This window comes from Strongyloides ratti, scaffold srae_scaffold0000003, assembly GCF_001040885.1.
Source record: "Strongyloides ratti genome assembly S_ratti_ED321, scaffold srae_scaffold0000003".
Classification (NCBI taxonomy): Eukaryota; Metazoa; Nematoda; class Chromadorea; order Rhabditida; family Strongyloididae; genus Strongyloides; species Strongyloides ratti.
The window spans coordinates 177,842-193,662 of NW_020171521.1; the positions used below are offsets into that span (position 1 = coordinate 177,842).

At 19.9% G+C, this 15,821-nt stretch overlaps 3 protein-coding genes across 3 annotated transcripts; 1 reads left to right on the plus strand and 2 right to left on the minus strand.

Moving 5' to 3' along the window:
- Positions 1-825: 825 nt before the first annotated feature.
- SRAE_0000047500 (Acetylcholinesterase) lies at positions 826-2,588 on the minus strand (the record flags this gene model as incomplete). Its single annotated transcript, XM_024646370.1, has 2 exons — positions 826-2,451; positions 2,490-2,588. The coding sequence occupies 2 exons, from the start codon at positions 2,586-2,588 to the stop codon at positions 826-828; spliced, it is 1,725 nt and encodes a 574-aa protein (XP_024500558.1).
- A 7,592-nt stretch (positions 2,589-10,180) lies between these two features.
- Positions 10,181-12,142, minus strand: SRAE_0000047600 (Hypothetical protein; the record flags this gene model as incomplete). The annotated part of the gene is made up of 1 exon (XM_024646371.1): positions 10,181-12,142. The coding sequence occupies one exon, from the start codon at positions 12,140-12,142 to the stop codon at positions 10,181-10,183; it is 1,962 nt and encodes a 653-aa protein (XP_024500559.1).
- Positions 12,143-12,938: 796 nt separating this feature from the next.
- Positions 12,939-13,842, plus strand: SRAE_0000047700 (Hypothetical protein; the record flags this gene model as incomplete). Its single annotated transcript, XM_024646372.1, has 2 exons — positions 12,939-13,517; positions 13,558-13,842. The coding sequence occupies 2 exons, from the start codon at positions 12,939-12,941 to the stop codon at positions 13,840-13,842; spliced, it is 864 nt and encodes a 287-aa protein (XP_024500560.1).
- Positions 13,843-15,821: the final 1,979 nt, after the last annotated feature.

Sequence of the window (15,821 nt, forward strand, 5' to 3'; positions counted from 1 at the left end):
CTCTTCTTCTACATGCTTTTTTTACAACAGGTACTCCAATTGCGTTTTTAAAAGTTTACTTACATAAAAAGAGATATAAATTGATAACTAAGTGTTTTATACTTTGAGGTAGCAAGGTATATATACATAAGTATAAAAAAGCATATAAACTTTATTATAACGACAACTTATTTAATCAAAAAATATTTTTGAATGTATTATTTTTAAATAATTGGATATAAGGCTACAATAAAAAAAGACAAATATTTTAATGTTTCAAAAAAAAATTATTCGAATAGTACAGTAAAATAAAGTATAATTTGAATTCTATGTCTCACTAAATTAAATATTAAAATACTAAGAGATTGTGGTAATTTATATTATGTCATTTTTTTTTTATAATATGTTAAATATTTTACATTTTAGGAGTTTTTTATACAATTTATATTATTATTATTAAATTTGTGATATTATGTTGATTTATTCAGTAGTGACATACAGTAGTCATCACAAATGTTTTTCATAAATATAGTCTATAAAAAAAAATTAATAATCATAATTCATATTAACCGAGGGTTACTTGATTTTGTATTTAATAGAATTTTTCGTCTTTTATTATACTTATAATCTTTTATGCATCTATCTTTAAGAATAAAGTTCTTTATTTAAATATCTATTTTCTCTGGTTGTCAAGACCAGTAAGAAGTTATTATTTTTACTTTTCTTATAAGTATACGAAAATAACTTTTTTATAAATTATTGTACTTATAATATAAACATTTTTAAACAAAATTTAATTGTTTTATATTGTTTTGCATCACATATAAAACTATTTTAAATAGTATTTTAGTCATAATAATCATCTTCAAATGATGGATGAACAAGTCTATACTTATGTTCAATTTTTTTAACTTCAATACAAATATTATCTTCTCTAAAATAACTTTCACGTATTTTTTTTAGTTTAAATTTATTATCATAATCTTGTTTGCCTTTAAAAGTTGCATAAAGGTTATCTAATTCTCTATACATTTTACCATTCAAAGCAAACCCACCAATAACATTCATCAATTTTTCTGAATAATCTTTTTCATTCTTTAATTGATTGCTTTTATAATATTTTGGATTTAAAAATGGATATCCAAAAATATATAACAAATCATAACGATGCATTGCACCCATCCATTTTGGCCAAGGATTTGATGAAGATCGTTTATTAAAAGTATAAATATATTTTTTTCCTCTAATATTGAAAAATAAGTTTTCTGCAAATTCTCTAATATCACAATTAAAACCAAAATCTGATATAGCTCTAAGTGCTTTATCTCTAAATTCTTTTGCTTCTAGTTTATAAAGATCTAAAATTTCAGCTACACTTTTTTCTTTTAATTTATGGTCAAATCTAATTAATTCAACAACTTTATTAAAATTTCTACTATCCATCTCACATTGATTTTCAGAACTTTCCATACTTTTTTTAAAATTTAATTTACATCCATAAGTGTCATTATTTAACCTTAATGGCATAAAAAGTGATCCTTCATCTAATGTCTTTCCTAATAATATATCAACTTTTCCTTTAGTAAATACATTTCTTTTAAATAATATTCTTATATTACTTTTAAAAAAGACATCATCTTCATCTACAGGTAAATATGCTGGTGTAGAAAAGCTTTGTAAATGATGTTTAATATAGGGAGCTTTTTCAAGAATCATTGAAGCCTTAAGTTTTTGCATACATTCAATTTCTTTTGTCCAGTGGAAATCATTACATTTTAATCTAGAAATTAATCTTCTAAAATTGTCTTCAACATATTCAGTTTTTGTGTGTGCCCATGGATTTTTAATTGTTCCTGAAGAAGCAATAATTCTTTTAAATAATTTTGTACTTTTTAAAGAATACAAGTGAGCAGTTGCCATAGCACTTCCTGAACCTTGTCCAAACAATGTAACTTGTTTAGGATCACCATCAAAATATCCAATGTTTTGTTGTATCCATTTTAATGCTAATTGTTGATCTAATAGTCCTAAATTTCCAGGAATACCTTTTTTTTTTTCACCTTTAAAATAGGCAAAACCAAATACACCCAATCTGTAACCAACATTTACTACAATTGAACCTGTTTGTTTAGCTAATATACTACCATCATAAAATTTTAAAGAAGGTGATCCATACGTATATTGTCCTCCAAAAAGAAAAACAATAACAGCTCCATTTGAATTTTTAGGAACCCATATATTTAATTGAAGACAATCTTCTGACATATCTTCTTTCTTTGGATACCAATCATCAAGACCATTAAATCCAAACTTTTGTATTGGTTGAAGACATGCTTTAGCTTTTTTAGTTGCTATAAATTTCTTTCCATAATAATTTCTGGTTAATTGTTCAGGTTTTTTAAATCTCAATTGTTTTACTGGTGGTAAGGCATATGGAACTCCTAAAAACTCTGTAACATCCCTTGAATCACACTTAAAAAAAGTATAAATTAAAACTACATCTAACTTACATTTTTTTTTCCTATTATGGTTCCAAATCTAGTGGTAACTCTAATAGAAATACTTGTTACTGGTGCAAAAAAAGATAATATTAATATAAAAATAAACATTTAATGTTAAATTAATATATAATTTTTAATAATATAATATTAATCCAATTTATTACATTTATATTCATAATGATCATAAATCTTTTTCAATAACCAGAAAAATATACACCTTTTTGTATAATTTTATTTTTTTGAAATTTTTATTTTGATATAAATTAAATAAATATTAGGTAAATTTTAAAGTATAAATGCTTCATTTTAGTTTGAAAAGCAAAAATTTATTATAAATTTTTTTTTAATATTTAAAAAATTTAATATTGTAAGATAATGAAAATAAAGTGAATGTATAATTTTAAAATTAATTAAATTGTTTTAAAAATATATCATGCCTATTTTTTTTAGTAATTTTAAAAAATTAATTGTATTTATTTTAATAAAAATAAATTTTTAGTTTAAATAATTGGCAATTACTTATTTAAAAAAATATATTTGACATAGAAAATAATATTATAAATCATAAAATTTTTTAATTAATATATAATTATTCCACTTTTAATATATTTAATAAGCTTAAAATAAAACTTTTTTGTTAAATATTGCTTTTATATTTTAATGGTTGAAATGTAGCATCAGTATTAAATTTTTAAAATCTAAATAATTGGTTATTTAAATATATTACTTATTTTATCAATTGTCAAAAAAAATTGTTTACTTTACAATCTTTTTGAATTTAATTAAACTTTTAATATATGATTATTAAAATTTTTCACATATATTTTATTTTTTGTATTAAAAAAATTTATAAATCAAAAATTAAAGAAACTGTTTTGTACTTTGTAGTTTTATTCCTCAAATTTTAAAATGTCATAATTTATTCAAAAAATAATATATTAAAATAAGTTTTAAAAATAATAAAAAGTGCTATTTTTAAAAATTGATTTGAAGTAATTATTTTTTGCTCTTTTTCACATAAAATTAAATTTTATTCTTCTAACATGTTTTTATATATTTTTTATTATGAGTTTATCACTTTTTATTTATAGACTTTTAAATTCTTACGATGTTCTCATCATAAACATTTGTTATTAGATTAAAAAAATTGCAATTATATTTTTTTTATATTATCACACTTAAAATTATTTAGTTGTTAATATTTCATTTACATATCCAACATTGACAAAGTTTCTGAAGCTAGTTTTTTTCAACATTCTAAAAATGTTGTATTTTTTTGTCTGCAACCGGCTTTACAAAACAATTTTTTACTTTCTCTACAGATTTCTCTGAAATATCATTGCTTTTCAAATATTTTTCTATGATGATTATATTATTAAGCAAATAGAATTTTTTTAATTTTCTTATTAAACACTTTTTTTTGCAATTTTAATCATTATTTTTATTTTTTATAAACAAACACTTTTTTATAAAGTTTATTCTAACTTACTATAGTAATAAGATTTAAATTCAATTGTTTACGTATATGCTTTACTGATATTCGGTCTAAACACTAATATTTTATTAATATTAATAAAAATATTAGCTAGTTTTTTGTACAATCAAATCACCTTTATTTTTATCTAAAATTTTTCACTGTTTCTTCTGACATTACATTTACAAATAAATTATTTTCCAACAAATATAATTATTTAAATATCAATTTGAAAAAAATTTTTTTTATATTAATTGATGAGTTTAAAATTTTTTATGGATTTAGTTTCATAATGAATAGTTTCTGTTAGTTAAAATTCTATAAACTTAAAATTAAATTATAATTTTTATCACTACAAAGTAACGATTTTATAAAATAATAAATAATATAAAATTTTTCCTTTACATGTAGTAAAATTTTATAATGTATAAGGTTTACTAATTACTAAAAATATTGCTAGATTTTTTTCTTGTAATAAAATATACCTATATAGTTAAATCTTTATTAGAAACCACATTATTGAAACACTAGAACAAGTTACAATTAAAATAAATAATGATTCTGTTCTAGATTTACTATAATTAGTTTAATAATGTAATTTAATTCGTGACCACGATAGAATGTTTAATTACTCAAAATAAATTGAGTTTAAATTTTAAAAATTATAAAAAACTTCTTATTAATTGCTTATGGTAATTACTCATAAACAACTTTTTTTTGTCTTTTTACTAATTACTAATCACTAATTTAGCCAATATATTAGATACAGTATTGTGTATTATATTTTTATGTTCTTTTCAATGGTTTACTTGATAATGCAATTGCCAATTTTTCTTACGATATTCTAACTATCTGTTTATTTCATTTTCTTTTAATTACTTATAAAGACCTCTAAGTCTCTCATTCCAAATTAATCATTGATACTGTATAACTTAAATTTTTTACAAATATTAAAGATATTTTTAATCTATTTAGTCTATTGATTTTAATCTCATAACAAAATTTGTGATGTTTGTTAGTAGTCAGACTTAAAAATAACTTATTTTTAACCTACTTAAGTCTAATAATAATAATATAGTTTTTTTTTTTTAAATTTTTTTAATTAGAATTTTTAAAATTTTCATTATAATAAAAAACTAGAACGCTTTCTTAAATTATTAAAATTATATTATCTAAATTAAATGTAAAATTAAACTTACTCATTTTCTTAACCAAATTTAACAATTATAAAACAACTATAAATATATTTAGATGTCCAGATCATCTTGCTCTAAACTAATAAAACTTCTACAATTATAATATAAAAATTAAAATAATAATAATTTAAGTAGAATATTACAAAAATATTGTATGGATGAAAATATTCTTCCATCAGATTTATAAGTCTTATATAATATAAAAATGATTAAAATTTTTAACCTAAAAGATTAAAGAATAGCTTAAAGATAAAAAATCTCTATACCTAATATATTCTCACTTATTTTTTTTTAATGTAAAATTTGTAACTCACAGTGATTGGAGGATGTAAAATTATAAAAACTAAATTTTACAAAATAATGATTTGTTTTATCACATTATTAAAATAATACCGCCTTCTTTTTTATAATTTTTTTGAATTGTTAATAAAAATTGTGACTATATTTAAATTTTAGTTTATTTTCAAGATAGTGTAATCATATAAATTTATTTTCAAAAATTAACTTAATATTTTAAATATAGTTTTATAATTTAAAATTTAAATGTATTAAGCTATTTTGTTTAATAAAATTATTCTTCTAATTATTTACTTCTATTAAATTTTTTTATTCAAAATTCTTTGTATAAAACAAATAAATAAAATTGTTTCTATACAGTTATCATGTTCTTTTTTGTAGACTATATTTTCAAAATGTTCTTTTGTTGATACATTTTACAACTTTTAAAAAATTTATCTCTAAATCTATCTTTTATTGAATATTCAATAAGTTAGGTATTTTTTGTTTTTCATAAAAAAATAGTATTAAATTAGATAAAAAAATGAATTATTGTTTAACTTTTAAGATACATACTATTTTTGGTTTATTATTTGTCAGGCACCTTATTCTTGAATATTCATCTCTATAGCATTATCATAATAAGAAATAAAGATGATTAGCATTAGAATCATTAATAAAGATTACATTTTTTTTTAATCTTTCAATAAACAATGTGAATACATTTTAAAGTACGAGTTGAAAATTAATTTATAAATAATATAAATAATCTATTATAGGGAACACGTCTTTAATAATGGTATACAAATTTATATAAAATTAATAGATTAGTAAGATGAAATCTTACTGTATAATTGATTATTGGCTACAAAGTAATGTAATAGTTTCTTTTGACTTTAAATTATTAACTTGTAAATTAATCATGATACAATTTTTTTAAATCAAATGTTAAAATGTTTATAAATGATAAATTGTTGAATAGTACGATTTATAAAAAAGTTGAAACTGTGATATTTTTGCAGAAATTAACATATCTTATGATAAGAAACTTGTGAAATGTATATTCTGATATCTACAGTTGTAGTGATGTTATCAAATAAAAAGTCAATATTGTTTCAAAACTATTTTTGATAAGTGTTGTTTATTTTAAATAGTAATTTCATGTTTACTTAAAGCATTTTTTCATATTTCATAAAATAAATAATGTGTAATAAATGTTTCAATAGATAAACTTTGTTGATGTTTTAGAAAAAAACCATCCGCACTTACTAAAATAAAAAAAATATTTTTTTAGAATTTATCTGTTTCTCATAATCATTGTCGAAAAGAAGTATAGAAAATATGTGTAATTAAAATGTTAGTGGAAAAATAACATTAAACAAAATTAAAAGACATTATAATTTTGATTAAACGATTTTAAATAAATTTCATTTCTTAAATATCTTTAAAAAGCTTTTCTTTTGGAACTATTGTTTAACAAGTGTGTGCATATCCCATACTTGCTCGCAAAACATAATCGTGTAAGTTATAGATTATTTAATTTTATCAATGAAATTATTTAAGATTCCATAAAAAAATTCAAATATCTTTCATACTTAAAAAAATTAATTTTTTAAATTTCCTCAAAACACATAAAATGCAAACGTTATTATCTAAGCTAATTAATTTTTTTTAAATAACGTTAAAAATTTTGTACATTATATAATTAATTAACTTTATCAAAAAATTAAAAAAATTGTTAACTAAAAATATATAATTTTTATTCTACAATTTATATAAATATTTTAATTGCATTTAATGAAATATTTTTAGAAAACTATATTATTAAACTTTTAGATCCTTTTTTTATATTATACAAAGATAACCTTTTAAGTTAGTTAATAATTAGTATTATAATATTAACAAGTTAGATGACAATTGTTACATTAAATAAAAATAATAAATAGTTAAAATTTCGTTATTTCTAGACTTAAAATTAACATTATTTTAAGAGTACCAAAAGTTAGCTAGCTCAAGAAATTAAAGTATAGTAAGTAATGGTTATTTAAATTACTTTATAAAAATATTAATACCATTTTTATAATCATTTAAATTTTTTTTTGTCTTTAATATTAATAAATGTTAGTTTAGTAATGTACTCGTATTTAAAATTTATTAATGCTTATCAAAACCTTTATAAATAACAGCACAGAATTTATTCTTTTTATATTTTAAACTATATTATAAATTATAAAGAAATTAAACTTTTTCATTAATAAATAATCAATAATAGAATTTAAAAAATGTTTATTTTATCAAATAATATCATTTTAAATGATAAAAAGTTTTAAAATATGATCGTAGCCGAACTCGAATCGGCGACCTTCTGCGTGTAAAGCAGACGTGATAACCGACTACACCATACGACCATAGAAAGTGAAATTTCTACATTCTTAAAAAATATGTTTTTTATTTTTTAAACTTTACCTTATTAAATCGATTAAATTTTTTAAATTTTATCAAGAATAAACAAATTTAAATTAAAAGTACATTTTTTTTACTAAAATATATTCTATTATTTTTATATTACATAAATAAAATATAATTTTTAAAAAGATTATAAATATAGTTATTGAAAAAAAATAGATATAATATTTATTTAAAAACCGGTTTGAAAATTTACACAATATATTAATTTTATACAATCTTTTTATCGTACCTTAACTACTTGTATCTTTATGAAATACGTAAAGAAAAATAAACTATATGCAACTAAAAAAATTTCCTAAAAAAGATAGTTGATTATTCAAAAAAATACAATAATATAATTAACAAGTAAATTATAATTTTCATCAATAATTTTACCTTTTTTCTTAACAGTTTCTTTTATTCATAAAATTATTAGAAAAAATCTGTTTTATAAAAATGATATTTTCTGATTATTTTTTGATTATTGCTATTATATGGCCATAAAAAGATTTAGCTTACCAAAATAATTAAAAAAATATTAAAAATTACCACATAATTGTTATAGATGTTTGTCTAAAATAGCAAATTATTATTATTAAAAAGAATTGAGAAATAATTAATACTGAAAATGATATAAAAAAAAACTAGATAAAAAGTTATTTATTTGAAAAATTATTTTATTTATTTAGCAAAAAAAAGCGTTAAAAGAAACATGGAATTTTTCAATAATTGTAATTGAAAAACACTGCATTAAATTATAACAATTTGATTCTTATTTTTTACCTTTCCTTCCTTCTGTTAAAATAATATATCAGAGAAAAAGTTAAAATGATAGTCAGTGTTTTTTAGTTTAAATTTTATATTAACTTAATATTGAGTCTGGGAATTTAATTGTGTCTATTTTTGACTGTATTAATTTTTATTAAAAATTTATATAGATTTGTTCTTGTTTTATCTAGCATGTTTAAATCAATTAAAACTTCCACACTACAAATTTTAAAAAATTTTATTATATATTCAATCGTAATTGATATTATTTCATTATCAATTTAATTGATGAAAACAATGCATTTTTTTAAAAATTTTTTTAATAATATTATTTTCAAATATTACAGATATTTGTATAGAAAAAGTTGAAAACAATTTTTTTATATAACATGATGATAAAAAGAACAATTAAATAATAAAAAACTCAATACATTTAACTTCTATTATTATTAATAAAGCAAAAGAAAGATTTTTTTTAGAAAAAATTAGTTATTGTTTAAATTTTATCATTTGAAATTGAATTTTCAAATTTAAATACATTTGCATTATGTTTACAAAAATATTGTTAATGATTTAACATTTTTTTTAAAAATACTTTACATTAATAATTATTAAAAAAATTTTAACTAGGTTAAATCTTCAGATAATATATAAGTTTTTAAAAAATAATCTTACTTAATGCTTCATTTTTTTTTGAGTATAGTTAAAATACTTTTCGTATAGCATACATCAACTCTATTGTAATTTTATAATTTTGCTTTCTTTATTTAAACTGTTTTTTTTATTAATGCGAAAAAGTTATAAAATTTAAATTTTAGATTATTTATTAATTCAAAAATAAATTTTTATGCTTATGTAACAACTTAATTAAACAAATAAATTATTTTTCTGTTAACTATAGAAAAATTTGCTACAAAACGAGTATATTTTAGAAATAGTATACATATTTTTAATAAGTTATATATACCTCAAAAAAGTTAAACATAAATTATTTGTTATCTGTGTTTTACTATGTTAAATAGGGAATATTTTTCAATGTTTTTTTTTGGTAAATAACGAAAACCTTCTTACAAGCCATGATACACACAAAACCTTTTCATCATATCAAGGTGCTTTTTTCCTTTTCCTTACTTTGAAGTGATTATTTGGTTTAAAAAAAAACAAAACATCATCTTGAAGTGATGAATATTTTTTGCATACATACAACAGTTTACAAATGTTTTTTACATTATACTATTACTTTACATATGACGCAGTAAAAAAAAAAATTTTATTCACAAATATTATCATTAAAAGCATTTAAAAAAAATTATATTAAGGATTTAAAAAATTAATAAAAATGATTGAAATTGTAAAACAAATTTTATTCATTATATGGTAGTATATTAAATTAAATTTTAATGTTTAAAAAACTTTTATAAAAAAGATTAACATTCTGCTTTAAAGATTTTTATAATGTTTCTCAAAATATAGTAATTTTTGAGTATTTAAATTAAAAAAATAAATTTTATTGCCATATTAAAAAAAATAAAAATACATTAAACAAAATGAATTCCCATATTAACTAATATTCTTGATAATTTGAAACGCATTATCACCTTCTTTATCACTGTTTTTGCCGGAAATATTTTATTATTTGACGACCTAAAAAACTTCTTAATACTTTGATGTTTTGATTCAAATCGGTCTGTTGCAACTTTCCTTAAATGACCATTGAAATTCTTTGCAATTTCTACGTAATGCAAAAGATAATGAAGTTTTTTTGAAAACTTATATCTTCCCATTGTTAATTGCAGTGTTTGAGAAACTGCTTCATTACACAGAAACTTCAAATTTTCATAATCAGCTTCATCCAATATTCCTCTTTTTGAACAGATATTACACAATTTCCCATATGTAAATAATGTTTTCTTTAAAAATAGAAGTTTTTCAGAAGGGTGCAATGACAAAAGCTCCATAATTGCATCGTGTAAACACCACATAGCTTCTAAATTTCCATAGCCGCTGCCAAAACTAATTGAAACTCTTTTCGTTTCTTCTTTCATACTTAATTTTTTTTCAATTATATTCTGCGTCAATTGTGTTCTAATATCTTGAAAACATTTTCCATCGGCTTTCCTTTTGTTAAACTGCTTCAACAATATTCCTGATATTTCAAAAGGTTGATATGAAGGAAATTCATTGTTGTCTTTACAAAGTTCCTGCATGACTACATATGATGATGATGGAATAATTCCTTCATGAAGATCATGAAACCAATCACTGTAAGTCATTTTTTGCCATTTTTTAAAAATAGGATCATCTGGATCACTATTTCTCTTCATTTCAGGATATTTCATTTCCAAAGATTCAACTGTAAGCGTTTCAGAATACTTGTTTGGTGTAATCAAACATATTCTACAGCTTGGTATTTCTCCTTTATCGGCATTAGCAGCATTAATTTTCCAATAATGATCAAGAAAAGCATGATCACCGAGAAGTTCTTCTATTGTAAAAGTAATTCTGCTATTTTCAAATAATATTTGACAACAAGAATCAAATCTTTCCTTGAAACGTTTGAAAAAATGGGTATATTTACTACTTTCAGTTGAATTTTTCAATTTAAAAGTTGGCAAAAGTGCAACTGTATAAATTGAGTCAAGTTGCGAAATTTCTTCATAATCACCACTTATACGAAAAGCAATATGAAGATATTGAAGTAATCCTTCTGCAAATGGATTCATATTAATTTCGTCGCAATAAAGCTGAAGTGGAACTTTTCCATTTAATGAATTGATAATTTTGCTTTGATTTTGGCAAATTGTTGTAAGGAGATACTTCATATCTACAATAACACCCATATTTTTTTTGTTTTCAGTCATAATTAATCCTTCTACTAAACAATTTTCAAAATTTTCTAAAATTATTTCATTTGGATCAAATGGCGAACAAATTTTTATTTCTTTTAAAAAATCATTTCTAACTGTTTGAAGCGCTACTTCAATTATATCTACCAAAACAGAATTTCCATACATTATAGCATGTTGTTGGTGAGTTTCAAGATAGAGCTCCAACATTTTATTTGTAGTTCCATCTTCATTTAAAAGTTTTGAAAATCCTTTGAAAACAATTTCTATAATTTTTAATTGAGGATCTTTATTTTCCTCTAAAAAATTAAATAAATCACTGTTTTCAGTTATACTAATTTGTTGGTTAAAAGTATTAGTTGTAAAATCTAAATTTCCATCACTTTCAATATTATTTTCTCCAGAAATTTCCATAATATCTTCTAAAACAGGTAAGTTTTCAATTTGTCTCATATTTTGATAACATTTTTTTAGTTTCATATGTCTAAGCATACCAAATGGAGTATTTTTTTTTGGATTTACATCAAGATCACCATTATTCTTTTTTCTCAAACATTCTTTACAAAATTGTTTGTTGATTGTATTTTCATTGTAATTATGATATTCAATAAAGTGTTTTTTTAATTGTTTTATTGTATATTCTTCATCTTCCATAAAATTAGATTCTTTACAATAAGGACAATTGAAAAAAAAATTAGGAGTTGTCATTATTAATAAACTTAAAAATAACTTTCTATAAATAAATTTTGAAATTAAATTGAAGAAAATGTGAAAAAATAATATTACACGGATACTAAAAGATAAAAAAATTTTATTTAGTAAAAATTTAATAACAAACTTATATATTAAAAAAAAAAAAAAAGAAATTTTTAAATGTAATTAATGATGCTAAACCAATTAAAAATCATGAAATAATAAATATAAAAGACAAAAGAAAATTATAATCTGGGAGTTTTATTTTTGATTAAATAAGTTAACTTTGTATTGTAAATTTGTTTCTTTCCACCTAATTTGCACAAATAAAACTTTTAATTAATATATATAAAAATTTTTACTATTTTAACAATTAAAACTACATAAATAATTAGAAAAAAAAAAGTATAAATAAATATATCAAAAACATTAAAATATAATAATTTATTAGAACAATTTTCAAAAATAATTTCATAAATTTTTGTTGCAAAATCAACTATACTTTTCCTTATCTTAGTAGATATAAATAATGTTTTTATGTGCAGTGTATTAACATTTCTTTGCTTTTTACTTACTACATGTATTTCATTTGTTTATCATACTTTAGCAGAACTTTTATTGTGTAAAAATTTTTTTTTATATCTCTCGTATAGACCATATGTTAAAATTAATCTAAAAAATTTAATACTTTTATTATTATAATATATAAAAAAAAAATGTACTTTTACTTATTTTTTTTTGTTTTTCAGAAAGTAAAATGAATTTTGATTTAAAAGAAGATGCTAAAAAAGGAATTGAAGTACATTTTGATGCTGCTTTAGAAAAAGTTTATAATCACAAGCGATTTGTTCCTTCTTTAGTTTCTGAATGCATTGAAGGGAAAAGAAATGATATTTCAAGTTTTAATAATAAAGAGAAACAAGGAATTCAACATTTCGCCAACATTCTTTACTATTTATCATTTAAAAATAGTAGAAGAGCATCTAAACATGGTATGGCTCGAGAATTTGTTAAAGAATTGGAAAAGAAATTGAAAATACCAGAAACTTTAATTTCTCAAAAAAGAATGCAAACATCAAAACAATCAAATGAATTTCGTGAAAAGGAAGAAAATAATTCGAAAAATAATGTAACGAACTATTCAATTTTTATTAACAGTTATGAAGATTTTGTTACATATCTTGCAGAAAAAACTGTTCCTCAATTTCTTGATGAATTGGGAGAAATTGGAGATATTAAGAAGGTTGAAGAAATAATTGAAAATTACATTGAAGAGGAATATTTGCCTGGCCAACCTCAAAGGGATAGTTTTGCAATTTTGCTTGAAAAATTAAAGGTAAATTTTAATTAATAACTTATTTATATTTTATTTCTAGATAAATGCAAGAGACTTATGGAAAAAAAGTCCAATGGAGGAGCAAATATCATTTGTTTTTTTATCAAATAAGAAATATCTTTTTGTTGGAAAAACAATGATAAAAGAAAGTGCCACAATTAGTGAAATAATAGTTAAAGCAGTTACTATTGTGGTAAAGTCTAACATCAAGCCAGATGAAACAATTGAAAAACTGCTATCTTTTTTTGCCTTTAAATTTGGCATTACAGCAAAAGCATTTTTTAAGGATTCAAGAAAATATAATAAATTAGTCAAGAATATTTAATTAATTTCTATTTTATATTTTTTTTTTCGTTTAATAAATTTATTGTTTATTTAAGAATTTAGTCTTTTTGTTGTAGATGTTTGTAGTTTTGTGTAGTATGTGTAGTTAAAATGCTTTGTTTGTAAAAAAGCGTGTTATGATCATTGTATCAAAATACACGTAGAGAAATGTGTATGCATCTTTATTTATTTCATCATTCATACTACTTTTTTTAAGTTATAACTTAATTTATTATTTAAGTTATAATTAATACTTTTTAGAAAAAAATTGTAAGTTTCTAATTTTTACTTTATAATAATTAATTATAAATTTTTTGTAGGATAAAAATAAGTTTATTGTCGTTTACATAATATGCATTTTTAAATATGAAAATTGTTTTATTCTATCCTGTATTATGTTTTGTAAGTTACAATATTTTAAATCATTTGTTGATTGATATAATTTTGTTTATATTTAGGATATATAAAGTTACTGGAGTAATTTATACAAAGTAAGTTTATTTTTAGTTTGATAAATAAGTATATCCATTTTTAGATATGAAAATTGTTTTATTCTATCCTGTATTTCGTTTTGTAAGTTACAATATTTTAAATCATTTGTTGATTGATATAATTTTGTTTATTTTAAGTTATATATATATATATATATATATAGTTACCAGAATAATATAAAGTAAGTTTCTTTTTGTTTATTTTATTAGTACATTCATTTTTAGATATTAAAATTCTTTTATTCTAAGCTGTATATTGTTTTTGTAAGTTATAATAATTTAAGTTTTTTGTTGATTAATGTAATTTTATTTATATTTAGGGTATATACAGTTACTGGAATAATTAATGTAAAGTAAGTTTCTTTTTAGTTTAATTAATTAGTATATTCATTTTTAGATATTAATATTGTTTTATTCTATCCTGTATTTTGTTTTGTAAGTTTTAATATTTTAAGTTATTTGTTAATTGATAAAATTTTATTTATTTTAGGATACATATTGTTACTGGAGAAAATAGAATTATATATTTAGTTCTGGTGTTAAATTTGCCGCAAAATTATTGTAAAAATGTTTATAATAAATAATTTTTTTAATTTTTTGAAGTGTTTTTTTATTTAATTTTGATATACTTATAAAATTATATTTAATAAATTATTAATTAACATTATTTCATATTTTTAATTAATTAGTGATCTCAAAACTCTTAATTTTGGTATACTGTCACTTTGAAAAAAATTTAAAAACATCACTTCAAGGTGATGAATAAGCATATGACAAAAAAGTGTCGAAAACAGCACCTTGAAGTGATCATTTCTTTCTCAGTGTAGCTCAGTTGGGAGAGCGTTAGACTGAAGATCTAAATGTCGCCGGTTCGATCCCGGCTCGTGGCATCTTTTTAATTTTTTTTATTAAACATCATATTTTTCATAAAATTTATATTTTAAATAACATTTTAAATGTATAATTTTTTGTTAAAAACACACAAAACATGACAATTTATACAAACATTATGAAAAAAATTTATTTATAATATTTTTGCAGTTATAATAATTATATTTGTATAAAGTTAGTTAATTTATCCTTTTAAAAAATATCGGAATAATCATATATCATGTAATTTACTAAAATTATATATTATATTTATTTCTTAAACAAATTTTTAAAATAAAATAAATTATAACTTAATATAAAAAATTTTATCAAAGTATTTGAAATGTCATTTCAAATCATAAATACAAATTTATATATTCTAGATAGTTGACTCCAAATAAATTTTTAAAATGTTAAAAGTATGCTTATTAAAAAAATATTTAACCTTAATAATTAAACGTTTTAAGTAAAATGTAAATTATTTAGTGAAAAAACAAAAGATAAAATACAAAATTGATAATAAAAACATAATAGTAAGATATAACAAATATCACATTTTAATTTATATAAGTTTCACGTGTTAACAATTTCTAAAAAGAAAAATAAACTTTTATTATTA